The sequence below is a fragment of the Danio aesculapii genome, chromosome 10 (genome assembly GCF_903798145.1).
Source record: "Danio aesculapii chromosome 10, fDanAes4.1, whole genome shotgun sequence".
NCBI lineage: Eukaryota > Metazoa > Chordata > Actinopteri > Cypriniformes > Danionidae > Danio > Danio aesculapii.
In genome coordinates this window covers 12,198,563-12,221,344 of record NC_079444.1, presented here as the reverse complement: position 1 = coordinate 12,221,344, position 22,782 = coordinate 12,198,563, and the positions used below count along the sequence as shown (strand labels likewise).

The 22,782-nt window shown below is 34.2% G+C and overlaps 1 protein-coding gene across 2 annotated transcripts; it reads right to left on the bottom strand.

The window, feature by feature from the left end:
* Positions 1–2,546: 2,546 nt before the first annotated feature.
* Positions 2,547–21,081, bottom strand: cops4 (COP9 constitutive photomorphogenic homolog subunit 4 (Arabidopsis)). Of its 2 annotated transcripts, none has more exons than XM_056467384.1 (10): positions 20,992–21,081; positions 17,683–17,762; positions 16,253–16,404; positions 13,813–13,916; positions 12,772–12,925; positions 10,823–10,973; positions 8,530–8,703; positions 7,774–7,889; positions 5,862–5,946; positions 2,547–3,118 (listed from the first exon to the last, which is right to left on the bottom strand). In XM_056467384.1, exons 1-10 carry the CDS (start codon positions 21,063–21,065, stop codon positions 2,985–2,987), a joined length of 1,224 nt encoding a protein of 407 aa, XP_056323359.1. In that variant the 5' UTR covers positions 21,066–21,081; the 3' UTR covers positions 2,547–2,984. The 2 variants fall into 2 exon arrangements, with proteins under 2 accessions (XP_056323359.1, XP_056323360.1); XM_056467385.1 differs by having other exon boundaries at positions 2,548–3,118; positions 8,533–8,703.
* Between the last annotated feature and the right edge of the window lie 1,701 nt (positions 21,082–22,782).

Here is a 22,782-nt window from a genome sequence, read left to right as displayed (position 1 = left end):
GCTTTGGGTCATTTTCCATCTGCACTGTGAAGCGCTGTGACTTCTGTAGCATTTGGCTTAATATGAGCAAAAAATATTGTTTGAAACACTTCAGAATTCAGAGTCAGCAGTCACATCATCAATAAATACAAGTGAACAAGTTTTACTGACAGCCATACATGCCCACGCCATGTCACTACTATCACCATGCTTCACTGCTTAGGATCATGAGTTCCTTTCCTTCTCCATACTTTTCTCTTCCCATCACTCTGGTACAAGTTGATCTTGGTTTCAACTGTCCATAGGATGTTGTTCCAGTTCTGTGAAGGCTTTTTTAGAACTTTAATTCTGAGGTTAACTAATGGTTTAGATCTTGTAATGAAGCCTCTGTATTCACTCTGGTGTAGTCTTCTCTTGATTGTTGACCTTAACACGTATTCACCTACCTCCCAGAAAGTGTTCTTGATCTCCAGGGGTGTGAGGGGTATTTTCTTCACCAGGGAAAGAACTCTTTGGTCATCCACCACAGTTGTTTCTGTGGTTTTTTTGGTGTTGCTGAGCTCTCTGGTGTGTTTCTTCTTTTAAAAAATGTTCCAAACTAGTGTTTTGGCCATGCCTAATGTTTTTGCTATATCTCTGATGGCTTTGTTTTGTTTTCAGCCTAATGATGGCTAGCTTGACTAATACTGACAGCTCTTTGGTTCTCATCTTGAGAGTTGACAGTAACAGATTCCAAATGCAAATGGCACACTCAAAATGAACTCTGAACCTTTTATCTGCTCATTGTACTTGAGATAATGAGGGAATAACACACACCTGGCCATGGAACAGCTTAGAAGCCAATTGTGCAATTACTTTTGGACCCTTAACAAGTGGGAGGCACATATGCAAACTGTTGCAATTCCTACAGCGTTCATCTGATTTAGAAATACCCGCATATTAAAGCTGACACCCTGCAGTTAAAGCACATCTTGTTCGTTTAATTTCAAATCCATTGTGTTGGTGTATAGAGCCAAAAATGTTAGAATTGTGTCGATGTTGATAAACTAAATTGGCATAGTTTGTGCGTGAATGAGTGTGTATGGATGTTTCCCAGTACTAGGTTGCAGCTGGAAGGGCATCCGCTGTATAACACATATGCTGGATAAGTTGGTTCATTCAACTGTGATGACCCCTGATGAATAAGGGACTAAGCTAAAGGAAAATAAATGAATGAATAAATGAATGAATGAATGTTCAGCCATGTCTCTCCAGCACAAGTCTTAAAGGGATAGTTTACACAAAAAAAAATGAACATTTGCTCATTAGTATTTTCTTGCCCTCAAGTGGTTGCAAACCTTTCAGAGTGTCTTTTTTTAGATGTTTTAGTATAATTGCTTAGGTGTAAACCACTCAAGCTAATATTGTTTTTTGCGGTTCGAACTGTAGCTTTGCCGAATGACTAAAAAGTTATCAGTATGTTGGTAAAAAACTACATTTCTAGTCAAACCATTCTTCTGCAATCTTATACCAAAAACGGAAATGAGGGCAGAATTAATAGCTATAAATGTGGGAGAGCGTTGATATTATGTGATTGTATTGTATTGCAATATGGAGCAATTAAGTGTTGCTGTTAAATCAAAAGTAAATCACAAATACTTCTCTATGGTCACAATAATTCTCTATGGTTACAACTGAATTAATTACAAAATAACTGTATAAATTGATAAAACATAAAAATGATAAAACATATGATAATAACTGTACCCAGCTTAAATGTAAAAATAAAGTTACCAGAGGTAGAAGGAGAGACAGTGGGAAGGAGACTCCAGATCAGGAGAGGAGCAGAGCAGGAAAGCGCAGAGCAGGAAAAAAGACAGAGCAAAGTTTAACATCTATTTTGTATCTTTCTTGACCATGTGACCAAAGCCCAAATACGAAGACATTCACACTGACCGATCAACATGTGACCACATCGTAAAACCCCCAAAGTCCACATAGCAGGCACTGATCTGATCACTATCTGTCTTTGGAGTCAGTATGGAGCTTCTTTGGTGAAAAAGACCTTTACTTGTTTTGCCATATAAACAAATGCATATGATAATTTAGACTCTTACAGAGTGAAACAGCACATTATCATTGTTTATCGAATATTACCACCTAGATAAATATGAAAATATACTTATGAAGTCAGATCAGATACAAGAAATATTTTACTTGCACTATCATAAACCATGTGTCACAAGCGACCCTATTCACTTTCTTTATTATGAAATAGACAATCTTTTATATTTATTTTTCCTTGTTATAATGTTGATAATAAATAGACAGTGTAATTCCAAGGAGATTGATGATTACTTTAAAAAAAAACGAATGATGCAAAGGATGTTGGGTCGAGGACGAAAGGGCATCCGCTGCGTAAACAATATGCTGGACAAGTTGGCGGTTCATTCCGCTGTGGCGAGCCCAGATTAATAAAGGGACTAAGCCGAAAAGAAAATAAATGAATGAATGATGCAAAGGGTAATGAATGACACACAGGACTGTAAAAGCCTAATGTTAATAAAACTAAATTCAGAAACAAAGACTTTTTTCCAGATGTTTATTCAGCAACGAATACTCACAGACCATAACTATGAAAATATTAAACTCACAAACAAAAAAAGTAAAACTTAAAAGGAATATTTCACCCAGAAATGAACATTTTATCATCATTTCCTCACACTCAAGTATTTCTTTGCTAAGCAGCCATTGACATACATAGTAGAAACAAAAAATACTATGCAAGTCAATAGCTGTTATTCCCCAACATTCTTCAGAATATCTTCCTTTGTTTTCAACAGAAGACAGAAGTTTAAACAGGTTTGAAACAAGTGTTGACAGAATTGACATTTTTGGGTGAACCATCCCTTCAACAGAACATCAATATGTGCTGGTTTAAATTCAATTCAATAGGAGTCTTTTCAGTTTTGACCAATGAGAGCAGAGAAAGCAAAGTATTGAAGACAAAAGAGCTTGAATTGGGTTTATTGGGACATCTGGGCCTCGATGGCCTGTGCTGTCCACTCCGGTGCGGCCTGACTGATCTTCTCTAGGAGGTTGTTGACCTGGAAGCACAGTGACTGAATCTGCTTGTCCCAGGTGGGCAATGGCTCTCGTGCTAAGGGAAACAAGAGGGTCATCTGTTGTAATGCTCATATTTATTCAGTTTTGTCTAAAATGTTCAGTAGAGATGCAACAATGAAAAACAAACCATTTGAAAATCGATTCAACAGGATTCTTACAGATGCTGGAAATCCTTGAAAATGCTTCTATTTTGATTTAGTGATTTCAAGGATTTAAAAGTGCTTAGATTTTGGATAAAGTGCTTGAAACTGCTTGAAAATGTAATTGTGCTGCTTCCATAAGAATTTGTTACTACATAGGTAGTCGGAGTCCTACGTAACTATTTAAATAAAAAAATATGTTTGCTTCTGCATAAAGTAAATGACAGTAATTCAATGTTGGGCTTGGGACAAACATGCCTTTTTTCCTTAAAATAGTATACTATAGTACTACAGAATACTACCGTGCTTCCAGTGGTGGAAAGAGTACTGAAAAATCATACTTAAGTTAAAGTACCATACTTGCCTAAAAATGTAGAGCAAGTGGAGTAAATATTACTCAAATATGAGTAAAAACACCTTTCAAAAGCACTCAAGAGTAGTGAGTATTACCCTGTAAAAAGCTGACGCATTTACATGTAATTTGTGGACGTGTGCAAACGTAACATTCTGTAGTGCATTTTGTTATTGCCCAGCAGGCACACTATGTCATAAGACGTTAATTATAGGTTAGATTTAGGTTGTGACATCAGGTGAAATTCAATTTCTAGCCAGCATCTAAGGACAACGTTATTTTGATTTTCAATAATGACGTCAAATGATGTTGATATTTGGTTGATTTTAGGTTGTGTTAGAAAGTGACCAAGATCCAACATTTTAAACCAACATCATACTGACGTCAAATACTGATGTTTATTCATTAGGTATGACAACCAAAATCCAAAGTCTAATAGACGTAATAGTGGTAATGTCCACACAACGTCAAGCTGTAACATCATTAGACGTTGATATTTGGTTGATTTTAGGTTGAACGTTGGACATTTGACATCGGTCTGACGTTGAGTTCTGCCGTCAACCCGATTTTCATTTCCAAACAAAATGCGAAGTCCCCAAGACATCAGGGTACAACGTCAATCTGACGTCATGTTGACGTCTTGTGCCTGCTGGGTGTTTAAGGCCATTTCAGTCTTTATACAGTAAACATCCGTCATCTTCTTATCGTGACATGCATCTAAACAGTCTTAGGGTCAATGCGTGTAAAGTCTTTGTAAATCTTCTTGGACACTTTTAATTCTTCCAAACAGTTTGCTGCAATTATAAATCGCCCATGTCTTGAGGTAGTTTATTATGATACGATTTACCTTTTCACTTCTGTGTGTGATTTGATTGGACAGGAATCACAGGACAGATTTTTCTAATCCCCATAGACAAGAAAAATAAAGTAGTGACTACAGGTTGAAGGAAAGTAGTGGAGTAAAAGTACCAATACTGCACTAAAAATGTACTCAAGGGAAAGTGGAAGTACACATTTTTAAAACTACTTAGTAAATTACAATTCCTGAGAAAAACTACTCAATTACAGTAATTTGAGTATTTGTAATTTGTTCCTTTACACCACTGAGTGCTTCCCGCACATACTTTTACTGGGTATGCCGCCCAGGTATATTAACAGCCAAGTATACTTCATGACCCTGTTTTTTCAACCAATATTATCATCTTTTTACACTTTTTTTATATTCGCCCAAGATAATCAAACATCCATGATCAATTAACCAGTGAAAAATCTTCTCTCAATTACACATTTTGTACTATTGGTTCTGTGCGCACAAGAGAACTGTAAACGCTCCCACAGACAGTCTCAGGTGCTCTGCAGACCCACAGAGACGCAACTTTTTGTAATTTAAAAAATCTCCTAAAAAGTCCAGGATTTATTTGGCTTTTGCTTACACTTTCTAAAGTTGTTGTTAATTGTATGCGTTTTTTGCATTACCTTTTTATTTACTTTCGCAGCTGACTGGCCGTGTACAGCCGCGAGAGCGAGAGAAACATTAAAATAATACATTCTTTTATCTTTACTTTATACTCAGAGAGAACGAAATGACATCTGACACAAAATATTTGTACACCATTAGAAATGGTTAATCAATCAATTTGCCTTATTTAAATAATTTTATTATCATTTTTAGAGATATTGTCCGTTTTTATTCTTTTTTCTGTAACTTATTTCTCATTTGCTGTATATTTTATTAAATTGATGATGTTAATATATTACATATTTTATAGCCTATATATCTAATATTCTTTGGCAATACTGTACAAAATATCATGCCAATAAAGCAACCTGAACTTGTCGCATGTAGTTGACCATTTATGTGCAGTGAGTAAAATGTGTGTTTCAATCCGGCTACCACCACAAGTATATATCAAACCTGTGGAAAGCACTGCTATAACACATAACATCTGATATATTGTAAGTCTGAAGTATGTACGGTATATGTATGTAAATATGTTCCAGCAACTGTTAAGTGCTGGAAAGGTTCAAAAATGCATCTGGAAAGTGATTGAAAAGTAAATTTGACTTTGAAAAATATGTAAGAAACCTGATTCAAATTTTCATTTTAAATGGAAACATCATGGGCAAGGCCTTACTTTGTTTGGATCAGGAGATTAGTTTTATTTGTGTAAGCTACTTATTTGATTTGGGGTTTGTTTTAAAGATTCAGTTTAGTTTTGATATATTATTTCAATGAGTTCAATGAAGCGTTACATCCTTAATGTTTAGATAAAATCCAAACTTACTTTCAAAATGCACAATGCCATCAATCTGGTCAATGAATCCGTTCATGCGGCCCTCAGTAATCATTTGTGACGCTATCTTTTCTGCCTGTAAAAAAGAGATATCAAGAAGAAATCTGAAACCTTTGTGTTTAAAATGTCCTAGAAACATTTAACAACCCTAAAACATCTATATACACATTTAGATTATATTCATATAATATTTCAAAAAAGTATATATATATATATATATATATATATATATATATATATATATATATATATATATATATATATATATATATATATATATATATATATATATATATATATAAATAAATTTCAGGAACAAATTAATTGTTTTGATAATTTGATAAACCATTTTAATGTGGTTTAAGTGTCTACAAATTAATTTTCAATTAAAAGTATTCACACCTCTGACTGGAAAGGCATTCTGCAGGAGTCAGACTGTTGAAATTTTTTTTCTTTCATATAATTATAAGAATAGATATAATTTTTGCACAATATGGTCTTCAGGTCTCACAGTCAAATTTAGGACCTTTTTAAGACCATTATGAATTAAATTTCAGACTTTGACAGGACTTATAGATTGTATATTATAATATAATAGTTATTTTTTTAGCCACAAGTTTTAAATAAATTGTGAAAACAAGCAAACCCTAGTTGTATGCATACACTTTTCACATACAAATCTTTAAAAACTATAATAAACTAAATCTCTGTCTGTCCAGGTCAGTGTCCTTACCATATACGGACTATAAATACACAACTTTTAAACAAACGTTATTGTAAGAACGGTAATTAAACCATATTGGTAAATAGAATTATAAATACAGTTTTGTTAAAAGTTCTATTGAGATGGACTGTTGGTCATTTGGATGCATGTTGGCCCAAATGGGTAGAGTTTTATGGACAAAGGTAAATTAAAACCTCTTTACAATCATTTAAGATCTACAAGTCAAAATTTCAGTAAATGTAAGACTTCTTAAGGCCTAAAATTTAGTTTTTGAAATTTAAGACATTGTAAGACTTTAAGACCTTGCAGACACCCTGGGTTAGTGACAGATTATAACTGAAGCTGCATCCGTTTAATCAGCAACACAGATCGAGTAAAAATATATATAGTTTAATCATCAGTATTATCTTCTGTTAGTTATAACAATAAATACACCAGTCAGAACATCAGAAGATTTGATAATATTTATAAAAATATTTTGCCTGATGTGATTTCTCAATCAGCATTTCAATAGCTGACAGATGTCAATAAAACAGCTTGTAAACACTGATCTTACATTTACTTTAAGACACCCATGCAAACGTTGTAAGAGGTAAATTATAGAATAATAATTACAATAATAAATGTTTCATAAGTCACATATAATTCGATTCATTTCTGAAAGACCAAGTGATCCTGAAGACTAGATTTATGATACTAAAAATGTACCTTTTTTATGAGATAAAAATAAATTACTTATAATTACAGTAAAATTGCAATGCTAATTCCTAATTACCGTTCTATTTGCATTTCACACAAAAATTTCTATTACATTAAATAAAATCCTATTATTCTTTCTCCCTCATGTGGTTTTAAACCTGTTTGAGTATCTGTCTTCTGTTAAACACAAAAAAAGATATTTTGAAGAATGTTGTTTGCTGGCACCCATTGACATCCATAGTAGGGAAAAAAAACTTAAAATAAAAGTTAATGCGTGCCAGTTACCAGCATTCTACAAAATATCTTCTTTTTGTTCACCAGAAGAAAGAAACTCAAAGTGTGAGTAAATGAACACAACATTTAAATTTTTTCATACAACATGGTTGCAAAAAATGGGTTCAGTCACAGAAAATGCCCACACTTTTGAATGGCAAAGTAAAACAGAAAACGATAACAGAAGTAATAGTAAATGCACTGTACCTTTGCCGGAGGAATCTCCAAAAGTGCTCCAAGCTCCTCAAACGTGATATTATTGTACAGTTTGCTTGCAGACAGCAGGTTGTGCTCAATAACGGCTCGGTCTAGAATACTTGAACCTGAAAGGATAATAAACATATTAGACACTGTTTTCCTAACAAATAATTCAGAAATAAACACTTAAGAATCATGAGTAGGACACAGAGAACTTTGCGTGTATGCTATAAAAATAAGTCTGTGAAAGTTCTAATGAGCATGCGTTGTGGTTGAAACAATCGTTTCAGTCAGCGATGACAGCAATGTAACGGCAATCAGCACCAGAGTACTTTAATGTTGATAAAGATGAAAAAAAAGAGAATACAAGTTAGTTGATTCAGTAGATTAGTTCAGGTCAGGACAACCACATTTTTCTGTCAGACAAAATATCTACACCTGTTAATGTCAGCCTAATGTTCATATTAGCACTAGAAATGGAAATCTCTCAACATTTTTACATAATTCGACTTAATTTTAATTTTGCTGCTGTCTATCTGCAATTAATATTACAAAATAGTGATTAAGCACCAATAGTCCATATAATTTTTTCTGTTTGTTTGTTTAGATTTCATTTAAATCAGCCTAACTTTGTCATGTATTATGTATCACCATAGTTTCTAAATGTATGTAAATGCTGGAAATGACATTTAAATCGAAAACCTGTTCCTCCATTTTGTGTGTCCCCACTTCCAAGTTACACTATGGTTAAGGAGTAATATCTAATACCATCGGCTGTGGTGGCTTTCTGATGTGGCATCAGCATGGCAGCAAACTCTTGCAGCTGGTTTCCTCGGATGATTCGATCCAGGTACATTTTCTCCAGGATGCCGTAGGCAGCGAGCTGCTGACAGCGTTCATCCTTGAAGAGAGTAGCCAACATGCGAGAGCGCTGCTGACCTTTAGGACACATTAATGGGATAGTTCATTAAAAAATGAACATCTGTCATTATTGAATCACTGAAAAATGACTATAAAATGTTACTACAAATTTGTAGCCTATATACAAATACTAAATGAAATACAAATACTAAAAAACTAGGGCTGGCCCCTAACGCTTGATTCACACGGGGCTTCGACGTCAAAGCTTGACGGTGGGCATGTCTGAAGTTAGGACTGATATGATCATCATAGCAGCATCAGCCAGTAAATTTAGCCAGCAATTAGCTACTGTCTGAGCTGGGGTATTTGCATAAAGCCATCTGATTGGCTGACGCTTCCGTTGGCGCTTGAAAAGTTGAGAAGTTCCCAACTTCTGCAGCGAGCAACACTGGTGAAGCGACGCAGACGGATGCACAATTCAATTTGGCAACGCTTGATGTCACCCATTCAAAGTGAAAGGGAAGCGTTGCCGCTGACACCCAGTGTGAATTGGCCGTAATAGCTGACCTGAACATGCTTGGTCGAAGTTTTTGTTAGTCAAAAATACACAAGTGGAAAGATAAATGTAAAGATAAAAATACGGTGCACGTGTCCAGCGATTCAGCTCTAAAAGGACAATAGAGATGGTCGGTTATAATTGCCCATATTTTTGCAATGTTTCAGTGTGCTGTTAGCCAGTATACTTTATTTATTCATTTTATTTAATGTTTAGGCTTTTTGTTTGGCAATTTATTAAAACAAAAAACGTATTTTTCATTCATACTTGTACTTAGCCCTAGCAACAGTTAGTATCGTCCATAAACAATGTGGTGTTTTTTTTTTATTCAATGTTTAATTTTAACGCTCGACCTTCGGGTGTACTGGACTTACAGTTTTCAACATTATTTCTCTTACGCCATTTTGTTATTTATTTAAATTTATTTGTTTGTTTATTTATAATTTATTTATTGAATTATTTATTTAATTGTTTATTTAAATATTTGACTTACACAAATATCTAATAGCTAAGGAGAGATTCTTTTGTTTACATTGGCTGTGTCTCATTTCAGAGGCTGCATCCTCCAAAGATGCAGACTTCAAAGGTGAGTACTTCAAAGTCCACACAAGCTGAACCAAGCATTTTAAAATGAGACTATCTAGCCAACAGAGGACAGATCTAATAAGCGGTAATAAATTTGTAATTACTTTTTTTAAGCAATCTGAAGGCAAAACAAGGTTTACAAAAGCTGGAAATATTTCTTTTGATCCATACATGTACACATAAAAATGTGAACTGTCTATAAAATCACTTTTAGTAAGACATGTCCTACTCATTTTGTTTTTTTACATGTGGTATCCAAGTAAAATAAAACCTAATTCATACATTTAATCCGGAGTTTTCTTTTGAAAATGTCCCGTCGTTATCAGTGCACAATGAATCTTGGGATGTTCAAGGCCGCAAAGGATCCACCGGTTGTATATTTCATTACCTGGGAAACGAAGGATGCATTCTGAGGCTGCATTTGAAGGAGACTTAAATTTTTTTTTTTAAATGAGACAGCCTTCGTCAAAGACGCAACGCCCTTCGAATGCATCTTTCGGAGGATAGAGACTCTAAAATGAGACACAGCTATTGTTTTTAGGTGACAACTTTCCCCATAGACCTTCTAGGCTATCAAACTTTCAATTTGTGATACATTTATACGTTTTAGTTCCTTTACCAAGCGGTGCGTTTTATTGTTAGCAAGTTCATAAGTGTAATTTATGTGCATTTTATCCTTTTATTTTATTTACCAATTATAAACATTCAGAAAAGCTCCATGCTGTTTTTTCCCTACACATTCATAATCATATCCTCTGTCAGTGTTATTTCTTTGCGTAAGGAAGTTCTTAATATCCAATTTTAACGTTTATTATTACAGTATTTCTGGACTAAATAAAACAATGTTATGAATGACAGTCTTTCTCAGCTCTTAAACTCAAATCGCTTCCCTGTATTAGGCTAATTAAATCAATTGAAATAATGGGCGATTAATCGACTAACTGTTTTAATGGACTACTGATCATCAAAAAAAATCTTTAGTCGGGGACGGCCCTAAAAATACAGCATGCAATTGAAATCACGCCAGCAGCTACTGTCTCCTGCATAGTGCTGTACCTGCAGAGGCCAGTATAGTGCAGTGAAGCGCATGTTTCAGAGCCTCCAGACGCTCAGTCTCATGCACGATGGATTTGTATGAGAGCTCATTGTAGCGTTGAGCTGCTTCGATGAATTTCCTTCGATAATCCAGAACTCTGGCGTAGCAAACCTGTAAAACATGACGGAATAAAATTTACACTTTCACAAACGTAAAGTAGGCAACATATCCCATTATTTACATATTTGTAAATAATTCATTAAAAATGCACTGTCAAAATGTATTCTCTGAAATATTTTACAAAAACAATTATTATTCACCAAAACATTTTATGCTTAAAATTTATTTTAGCTTTACAGAAACTTCTGACAGGAATAGGCATGGGACGATAACTGCTTTCAAGGCATACTGCGGTTTGGAAAAGTCAAGGTTTTTTCTGTAATACCGTTCCTAAGATATGTGTACGATTTTTTTATTCACGTTTTTTAAAACAATAGTATCTCCAGCAGAAAAGATATCTAAAGATGCCGTTTTAAATTGTAAAGAAATCTGTGTTTCTGAAACTAATGCAGAAGTCAATGATTATTTGGATTATTTAGCCTGACATGTTTACTGTTCCAAAATATTATAAATGTTTCTCAAAATAAAACATATTGTGTTCAAAGGGAAAAAAGTTTTTGTTTTTTACCCAGACATTTAAAAAGAATATATTGTAGAGCAGTAATCACAATAATGTGAAATCGTGAAACCATGATATTTTTATCCAAGGTTATAATACCGTCAGAATCTTATACCGGCCCATGCCTAGACAGGAACAAAAACTGAATCAAAAGGTAAACTCGTGGGTGTACACGGGTGGCATGAATTACTCTGAAATGTTTCACAAAACATTAACCTAAGCAAACAAACACTACATGACCCATGCAATTATTATTTATACTGAAATTTTATGGGAATTTAACAAAAGAAAAATGCCCCAAATTTTTTTTATTTCAACCAGTCATCGGTGCCCAAGAAAAATATAATACAATCCAAAAACTATATATATTTGTTAAATTAAAAATATATATATTTTATTTGTACAATAATTATTACAATATAAATACTTTTCAAAACTACTTTTCTAATTATTACTTACATTTCATGTTTTAATATTTAATTTATTTATACAAATAAAATGCTATTTACAGTCAAGAAATTAGCTAAATTAAATATCTTCATCAAATATTTTAAAATCTGTGTTATTGCACATATTAATGTGACTATATATATTTTTTTATTTAAACGACACAGTATGCAACGGTAAAAATGGAACAAATTCTGAAACAAGTTTTCTTTGTGTATTTGTAAAACCAAAAAACTACATCCAGTCATAAATATGAACAAACTTATATTTGTATTACTACATTCATGCTTACATATTTTGATTAATAAAAAAATACATTAAAACACATGACGTTGTATACTATATGTAAAAAGGATGCAAAAAATAAAAGGTCACACTTTATTTTTATGGGTTGTTTGTTGAATTAAGTTACGTTGCATCTACATGCCAACTAATTCTCATTAGATTATAAGTAGACTGTTAGGTTGGGGTTAGGGTTAGTGTAAGTTGACATGTACTTGCAAAGTTTCTTATAGTCAGTTAAATGTCTGTTAAAGAAGTACATCAACAGGTATTAAGCAGACAGTCTACTAATACTTAAATGGACCATCACAATAAAGTGTTACCAAATAAAGAATTATTTAGAACTGTAAATAGTAAAGACTTATCACAATAAATACTTTATAAAGCACATAAACATACGAACAGAACTCACTAAAGCAACTGATCAATTAAATTCTCTTTTTTACAAAAAAAGTCACACCAAAATCATTATAAATGTCTATTTTGGAACTACTGCCCGGCATTACAGTTTACAAAGTTTTTACATAGCATTTTGTTAGAAAGATAGAACTGATAGATCACCTTGTAGTGAATCTGCAGCTGTTCGTTGGTGGATTCATTCTGCAACAAAGACGCTCGGTTGATGTAGGCCTCAGCCTGAACCGGGTCGTCATCCTCCAAGTACAGGCGAGCGATTTTCAGGTAAGTGTCTAATTTGTAGTCCACATTATACTGTCTGTAGAAGCAGAAAAACATGATTAGAAAATCCGAATTGACAACCAGTGGTTCTGGGCGCCATGTTGGCTGCTTTGGTTTAATCAAAGACTATAGAATACACAAGACATGTCACTTGTATAGTTTTGAATGTGGAAAAGTGTAACGCTCAACATGGCGAATGAAGCCCCACCTACTAGTACAGGAGCCAAGCATCCAACTGAAGTTTCTCCGGAAAGAAGCTTGTACCTTTTAGGACAGTTTTGTGGTTCAAAAACCTAATGGAATCTCAGTGAATACTTGCTTCAGACATAAGAAATGTATCCAAATAAAGCTTGGAATCTGTACTTTTAAATGAACCAACTACACTTGAAAATAAAAGTTTTTTGGTTTTGTAATCTGTATTTGTAAAACGTCGCATGACAGCGACTACACAAATGCCCACAAACTTGCAAACAAAGAGTCGCTGTCATTTCTGGAGGAGATTCACCATCAAGACCAAGTTGTGAATTACTTCAGAAGAGCAGCGTGATCAGGCAAAGCATTAAGAGGATGATAATATGAAGCATTAAGAGGATGACAATATGAAGAACGGCCATAAATAAGGTTGGTTTCAGGGTCTCCTTTCTTACGAGTGTGCATACGCATTAGCTTGGACACCCTGAAAAAATTTTTTTGTTTGATTCAAATATTTAGAAACGAAACTTTTGAGACAGTTGTTGTTTAATATTATTGGTGATTCCAAATAAGTAATGTAATCGTAAGCTTGGCAAACAGTTTTAGAGTATTTGATGTTTCCCTATTCAGACAGAATGAATACTGCCCGAGAGGTGTTTCAAAGATGGCCGCCGAGTGAAATGAGTTGCCTTAAAGGGACTTTGATTTAATTTAAGAGAAAAGTGAGCTTACTTTTGACCCGTCTCCAGCGGGATCCCCACAAGAACCTGTGCGGCGTTCCTCCAGTCCTCCTGCTTCTCATAGATAGTGGCTAAATGCTGTCTGATGGACGCCACCTGGAAGAGTGTGAGGGGTTTGTGTTAGAGCTGCACAATATACATTTATTAATACATATACAATATACAAAAGTATACATTTGTAGATCATTGTACATTAGTAGACATTACAGTAGATCCCCACATTTGTCAAAGTTGTCCTAAAACTATTGATCAACGCCCATTCTTGTCTTTGAACAATTTTGAATCACTTTTTTGATCCACTTCAAATCTTATACTACGGTATAATTTCAGCAACATGGCAAATGTGCACATAGGCATAGGGCTACACATAGGGAAAAAATGACAATAATAATAATAATAATATTTTGTTTGTCTGTGATATGAATATAACTTCACAAGATGACGTATTAACTCTATTTGGCAAGAATTGATCATTTTAGATTCACTGGGAGGGGAGAGAGGGGAGGGGAAAGGGGAGCATCTGTATACGACTGAATAAAGATATACATTAAATAAACAGTGTTTTATGGTTTTCTGTGGAATCCAAGGCCCCGTTTACACTGCCAGTTAAATGTGACCCAATTCCATTTTTTTGCTCATTTGTGACAGATCGGATCTGTTCTATGACCGTGTAAACACAAAAAAACGCATGCATTTAGATATTCAGAGATCGGTTTTAGGCCTCCTTCATATGTGGAAATAAATCAGATATAACAGATATGTGACAAAGCGACTATCATGTAAACAGGCAGATCAGATTTATTGAGGCATTCCGTTTTGTAAGTCATTAAACTTGTGACATTGTTGTACTTCTCCACGGTTTAATGACATAGAAGGAAAAGCGTGTGTGGAGATGCCAATGTGATAAACAACAACGACAACAACATAAAGGAAAGTGGTCAGTCGCCACAATTTGCTCCCACCAGACCTGAGATCACTGTTCTACCCACAAATTCCTCTGAATGCTGGAGGACACCATATATAAACCATAGGCACAAGCTGTGATGACGGCCCTTTCTCTCTTCCTCTACCTCAAAATCATTTTAAAGTTGGGTGAATTTTGCATATTTCGCAGAGCTAAAAGCAAGACAATTTCTTCCATGGTGGCTAGTGTGGCAAAGATGCTAGAACCCAACTTTACGCATGTGCGATGTCAGAAATTGTATGGCAAGTGTAAACGCAAGAATTGGATATGGGTCACAATTAAAAGAACGTGTAAACGGACAGGCAAAAAAATCAGATATAGGCAACAAATCAGAATTGGGCATCAAGACCTGACAGTGTAAACAGGGTTTAACAGCCTTGATCTGAGAATACGGTTTCACAATTTACATGTAGCATGTCACTTATCAATTAAACACACTTGCACACTCAGAAGGTTTTATCACAGAGAATCCATTAGTGTGAACTGGGTATAACGATAACTGTTTTCAAAGTATACCGGAAAAGTCAAGGTTTTAAAACCGCCAAAATTTTCTGCTATACCATTCCTAATGTATGTGTAAGATTTTTAATTTACGTTTTTTTTTTGTTTTGTTTTTTAGAACAACAGTATTTCCGGCTGAAAAGATCTCCAAAGATGCCATTTTAAATTGTAAAGAAATCTGTGTTTTAGAAACTAATGAAGACAGCAGAAGTCAATGATTTATTCATTATTTAGCCTGACATGTTTACTGCTCCATAATATTTTAATTGTTTTCTCAAAAAAATATATTGTGTTCAAAGGGAAAAAAGTTTTTGTTTTTTACCCAGACATTTAAAAAAAACATATTTTAGAGTAGTAATCACAATGCAGTGAAACCGTGATATTATTATCCAAGGTTATCATACCGTCAGAATCTTATACCAGCCCATGCCTAGAGTGAACATCAATAATCTTTCAAGACATGGAGAGTACAACCCAAGTGCTTAGTCAGTCTGTTCAAAGTCAGACAAGAGAAACAACAGTGTCTGAGAGAGCTCAAACCTGCTGCAAGTTACTAAGAAAACACCTTCATCAAATGGACAGCAAATTCTCACAACACATGCAAATACAGAAACATGCTGCAAATAGTGCCGATCCCAATGGAAATGGTCAGGGAACCAGTGACGAGTCCTTTCTGTTTAGTCACAGGTGTTGTAACAAATCTGGGTTCGTCACTTTTTGGAGTCCCCCAACACATTTCCGTTGTGATCTGCTCTATTTGTATCATGTGTATTGTCAAAACGAGGACGATGTTTCTTTGTGTTCTTCTGCTTGTATGTGTTTTCTTAACTCTCTCGGCCACCATGGGAGAATCAACCAGCACCAAACTTATTCTAGGTTTTAATCGCTGAGTTTATCCATACAGACATTATTTAGATGAAGCAGCATCAATGCAGATTTGTCTGCATTGTAGAGGGATGAAGCCTACCTGTTCTTCAAAAGAGATGACCCTGGGCTGAATCTTCTCCAGGGTGAAGTGACACACAACTTTCGCAATGTCGTCTGGTAGGTTTGGGAGGTGCGCGCAGAAGTCTGTCAGCAGCTGTCTGGATATGACCAGGCTGACATTCTCATTGACCACTATTGAAGAGCACGAGACAAGGGACATGAATGTAGAGATGTGAGCTCCATTCAAAAAGCCACACAAAAATGTGTATGTTCTTATATTAAACTGATTTTCTATTGATTATACACTCACTGGCCATTTTATTAGGTACACCTGTACATCTGCTTGTTATTGCAAATATTTAATCAGCCAATCGCATGACTGTACATCAGTAAAGGTGGATTTAATCAAGATGATCTGTTGAAGTTCAAACATCAGATTGAAGATGAAAGCTGGTTTAAGTGACTTTAAGGCTGTTTAAGAGTGAAAACACTCCTCGCCCAGACTGATGTTTTTACTGGGTGTCAGACCGTGACAATTAAAGCTCACTGAGCATGCACATTTTTTGCCGGCATTAATTCTTGCTGTATACCAGTTGTGTAATAGTCATATAAGAGGGACGTGACAATAAGCGAATGATATGCAATAGTGCAGAAGACCAGTCAAGAGATCGATTGTGGACAGCCACATCTCTGTTTTCTGCATTTCAGCCAATTTATAGTATACTGAAACAAAACCTTCAAATATCAATGGAGATTCACATAATGGATGTGCAGGCAGCAAATCAGCATCTTCTGTGTGATACGGTAATGTAAATATGGACCAAAATCTCTGAGAAATGATCTGAGATCCTTACTGAAACCATTTTAAGCCATGAGAACTAAAGCAGTGCTGAAATCAGAATGGGTCTAACCTAGTAACAGCAACGTGTAATTAATAAAGAGGCCAGTGAATGTACAGTTGAAATCAAAATTAATAACCTCCCTTTGAGTTTTTGTTTTCTTTTTTAAATATTTCCCAAATGATGTTTGACAGAGCAAGGAAATTTTCACAGTATGTCTGATAATATTTTTTCTTCTAGAGAAAGTCTTATTTGTTTTATTTCAGCTAGAATAAAAGCAGATTTTTATTTTTTTAAAAACATTAAGGTCAAACTTATTAACCCCTTTAAGCTATATATTTTTTCAATAGTCTACAATTAACCTAGTTAAGTCTTTAATTGTCACTTTAAGCTGTATAGAAGTGTCTTGAAAAATATCTAGTATAATATCATTTACTGTCATCATGACAAAGATAAAATAAATCAGTTATTAGAAATGAGTTATTAAAACTATTAAGTTTAGAAATGTGTTGAAAAAAAATCTTCTCTCCATTAAACAGAAATTGGGGAAAAAAATAAACAGGGGGGCTAATAATTCTGACATTAACTGTATATATTTAAAATATTAGTACTTGAATACCATTATACTTACTCGCTTCAACAAATGCTTTCAGTGCTTCAAGTTGTTCTGCATCAGTAAACTGTAGAGCCTTTTCTAATATTTGACGATATCTGTCAAAACAGCGAACATGGAGGACAAAGATTAGAGCTACAAAAATAATACTGTACTAAAGCCGCATGTATTATATTTGATACACAAGTTTCTAAGACCAATATAATACCAACCTGATCAATTTTTGGCCTGAAAACCTGTTGTATATAATTTGATACTTGTATTTTGCATCTCTTGTCTATTTTCATGACACTGCAGGCAGTGGAAGGGCCTTTTTTATATTTTCAAAATGGCTGCTCTCATTGAATTACTCGCATGCTTTTTGGCTGGAAACTGTTTGCTAAGTTGTTATAGTAAGAATAAAATTTTTATTGTTACTAATTTTATTAAATAAAGTTTTTTTACTGAAACAATAATTAGTTAATAATTAATTTCTTATGCTACAAATAAATTGTGTTGAAAATGCATGTATCAAATTTGATACAACAGGTATAAAAGGTGCTTTATTCCTGAACAATCATGTCACATTTTTGTAACGTAATCTATATCATACCTACTACAATGCAAACACACTGTTTGGATGATTTAATTAATTAATGACTGAAATGCCATCTTAAAATGCAATGTGGGTATTTTTACAATAATTGCACCTTTTAAAAGGTCAAGCTGCAGTGCGCCTTTTATGTTAAGGCATGAAACTGATCATTTTCCAACATGAAGAAACCTGACAGAGATAAAAGCACTGCTCCAGCAATCACTTCGAATTTCTGTGTACTGTGTAAGTGTAAAGTGAATCTTTGAGTGAACAAGGACTGAAACTGCTATTATGCCTACCACAAAGTGAAATAATAAAAGACTTATATTTAATATTTCATGTAACAAAAACAGAGGAAAAACTGCCTGAAATGTTCTTCCTTATAATTAATAATTCCTTATAATTGTTATTTTTTATAATTAAAATAAACATTGTTATGAGCAAAAAGTTGCACAAACGCCTGATGTGATACAAAATAAATATCATAAAAAACATTTATATGGCAAAACTAAATTTGGGGGATTTTGCAAGATGGTTTAATAAACATTTTCAGATCCAGAAAATTAAAATTTTCTGTTTATTTTTTATATCTCAGGTTTTACAGGGTTAAGGTGAATACTGATTGGCTGTCAATCAACAGTTCAACATCCACAGTGTTGTCATGTGACCTAAAGTGTCACTTCGCTTTCAGAATATAAATCATTGTTATTTAAGCAAACCACAGTAACCACAAATCAACAATGGATTTTGACACCAATTTAAATGTATTCATGGTGTTTATTTGTAGTTAAGTCTTGTTTATACTAATGGTAATCGTCAGTGTACCAAAAAATGCTTAATACACTTTTACTATATTTTAGCCATGATTAATTTGATATGGGTTGTGTGACTTGCGTCGCTTAACTACTATTCACGAATCCTCTCCTGTGGCCTTGTGGGACAGAGAAGTATTGATTTGACACACTTCTCACCATATGAAGCATGTTATTCTGGTCCTTTTTGCATAGGGCAGAGCGGGGACAAAAGTAACATTTTTCATATAAACCTAATTTTAAAAGAAAATGTTTTAAGCACAAATATATTTTTGCTGTGGTTACCAACTCACAAAATCAGGTGTTATTTTGTATCAATGTAGAACAACTCCAATATAACTTCATTTAAAACTAAAGTTGCACATTGTTACTTTGGGCCCATCAACATGGACGAAAGTGACACACGGGTAAGTCAAAAGTAACAAAATATTTACTGATTTAATCTTGTTTACTTTAAATATATCTTGACTGCATTTTATTTCCATCAAATGTTTCAAAAGCAATCCAAAAATGCAAAATGTTAAAATTTTCAATAAATTTTGAATATTTTTTATTATTATTCGCAATATGCATTAATCTTGTATAGCATACAAGTTAAAACACTGAAAATGAATGTGAAAGTGAAAAATAAGGCATGGCTATTAGCAGAGGGACATAAATAGCAGTGTTACTTTCGTCCCCACAGTAAACCTGGTTTACTTCTAAACTGAAAATCTCAGACATTTCAAACTCAAGGATGTGTTAGTGCACTAAGTAACCTGTAGATTGATCATTACTGTGATGCATGAAAAGAGAAACACAACGAACCACAACAATAATTTACATTTTGCACTTAAACACAGAAATTTGGAGCTAACTGCAGGACACGGTCCCAAAATTACATGATATCTGGCAGCTCCAAAGGATTGAGGTTAAGTTGGTTTTATATTCGCACATTCAGACTTCCTCCTTAATAATATCATTTCAGAAGAGTATTTATTGTGAATTCTAAATAGTGAAATCATATTAGCAGCCAACAACCATCAAAGTACAACATTGTTCACAGTCAATTAAATAGTGCTAATGTTATTTTAAAGTTATAATTACATGCGAGTTCAGTCCAAATATTCAAAGTACCATGATAAACAATGTATGGAGCTGTCACTGAGGGAATGTGCGAATATAAAACTAACTTTACCTCGATCGTCAATGGTTGCTTGCTGCTGAATGTGATGTTATAGCCTGGAAATCAAATGATGTCAGAGAAAATGTTGCTTCGAGAAAATTGCTTCGTTACTTTCGTCCCATGTTACTTTGTCCTTGCTCTCCCCTACGTTATTTTTTAATGCAATGAACTCTGACAATCTTTTCACCTAGTAGAGAAGTCTACATTTTCAGACACACATATTAATTATGCTTTTTCGGGCAGGCGGGGCTTGTTCATTCTATAACATTTGATTGGACAAAAAAGTAGACACGCCCCTAAAAACAAGATGAGTCATCAATATATATATTTTTTTTTTTAAAAAACAAACGTTTGTCTAACGTCAAATGACAGACTATATTGTCAACTTTCAGGTCTACATTTGCATACACATTACCTCAAACTCGAAATACTCAACCAAACCCAAAAGTTTTGATTTGATGGGGTCTTTCCAATGTATTTCCATTAATTTACTCCGCCTACCGTTTCCAAATTGTATAACTCAATCCATAAATACATTAGCAAACGAATATGCTGACGATTCTACATTTATAACTTGTATGATTCTGATTGTATGAATCTATTTATGTAGGCATATTGACAGGTAGATCATCAGTATCACACAGGCTAGCTAATGTTAGCCTGTAGTCATGTCATCTGCAGTATCACAGACCTTCAAATGGAAAATCATACACAATAATACATAAATGCAAAAGACATACAGTAACGACATTAGCAAATGACTTGAAATCACATACTTCCCAGCCAGATCTTTATGAGAGCCACTGGAGTTCATCAGCTGTGCGAGCTCCTGCCTCACGCCGGACGCCATTTTCCTCCGCACTTAAACAGCGACAACTGCGGGCCAGCAGAGGGCGCCACACAACACAACACAGAGACGAGACGACAACTCAACAACACACTAGAGGGCGGTAAAGTCTATATGGGATCCAGCTGCTGATACTAGCATCATTTTTGTGACACTACAACAATAAATAATATTTTACATTACTTTGATGCTTGGCTTTAGGGTTGGAGTGGGGGTAGGCGTTAATAAAACACAATTTAATGGGTAATTTAATAAATAATATGAGTAATACTTGGCATAATTACTGTTTTACATGACTTTTATGGTTTGTTTAGTGTTAGGTAGGGGTAGACGTGAATAAAATACAATTTAATGGGTAATTTAATAAATCATATGAATAATACTTGGGCAACGCAGTGGCGCAGGTAGTGCTGTCACCTCACAGAAAGAAGGTCGCTGGTTCGAGCCTCGGCTGGGTCAGTTGGCGTTTCTGTGGTGGAGTTTGCATGTTTTCCCTGCGTTTGTGTGGGTTTCCTCCGGGTGTTTCCCCTCACAGTCCAAAGACATGCGGTACTGGTGAATTGAATAAGCTAAATTGTCCGTAGTGTGTGTGTGCAAATGAGTGTGTATGGGTTTCCAAGGGATGGGTTGCACCTGGAAGGGCATCCGCTGCGTAAAACATATGCTGGATAAGTTGGCGGTTCATTCCGCTGTGGCGACCCCAGATTAATAAAGGGACTAAGCCGAAAAGAAAATGAATGAATGAATTATACTCGGTATAATTATTGTTTTATATTACTTTGATGCTTGAGTTTGGGGATGGGGTGGGGGTAGGCGTTACTAACATTCAATTTAATGGGTAATTTAATAAATAATATGAGTAATACTTGGTATAATTGCTGTTTTTACAAGACTTTTATGGTTGTGTTTAGTGTTAGGTATGGGGTAGACATCAATAAAATACAATTTAATGGGTAATTTATTAAATAATATGAATAATACTTGGTATAATTATTGTTTCACATTACTTTGATGCTTGGGTTTAGGGTTGGGGTGGGGGTAGGCATTACTAAAATACAATTTAATGGGTAATTTATTAAATAATATGAATAATGCTTGTTATAACTACTGTTTTTACAAAACTTTTATGGTTGTGTTTAGAGTTAGGTATGGGGTAGACATCAATAAAATACAATTTAATGGGTAATTTAGTAAATAATATAAGTAATACTTGGTATAATTATTGTTTTTACCATTACTTTGATGGTTGGGTTTAGGGTTGGGGTAGATGTTAATTAAATACAATTCAATGGGTAATTTAATAAATAATATGAATGATACTTGTATCCCTTATAGCAACAACCCTGGGGGGGCAGTGTGCATGCAACATTTAACTTTATTTATTATTATTTTTAATGTGAACATAAATTAATTTATTATATTAATTTGTTATATTAATCAATTAATCATAATTGTATTCAATTAATTTCAATTTAAAATGTCTAAAGTTCAATAATACAAATAGGAGCAACACAGACATAAGGGTTTTTAAACAAAATTAGCAGTAGTATTAATTGACTAATAATTCATTACTAATTGATCAAGTAATTTACACCTAGTTAATATTCTAAAGACAACATAAAAGCTGAACCTTTAGTAACTGAACCTCTAGCAAAATAAATCTTTCTCAGACATCTCAGTGTTTTTAGTTTCAGATATTTGATTATTACTCTGAGTTCAA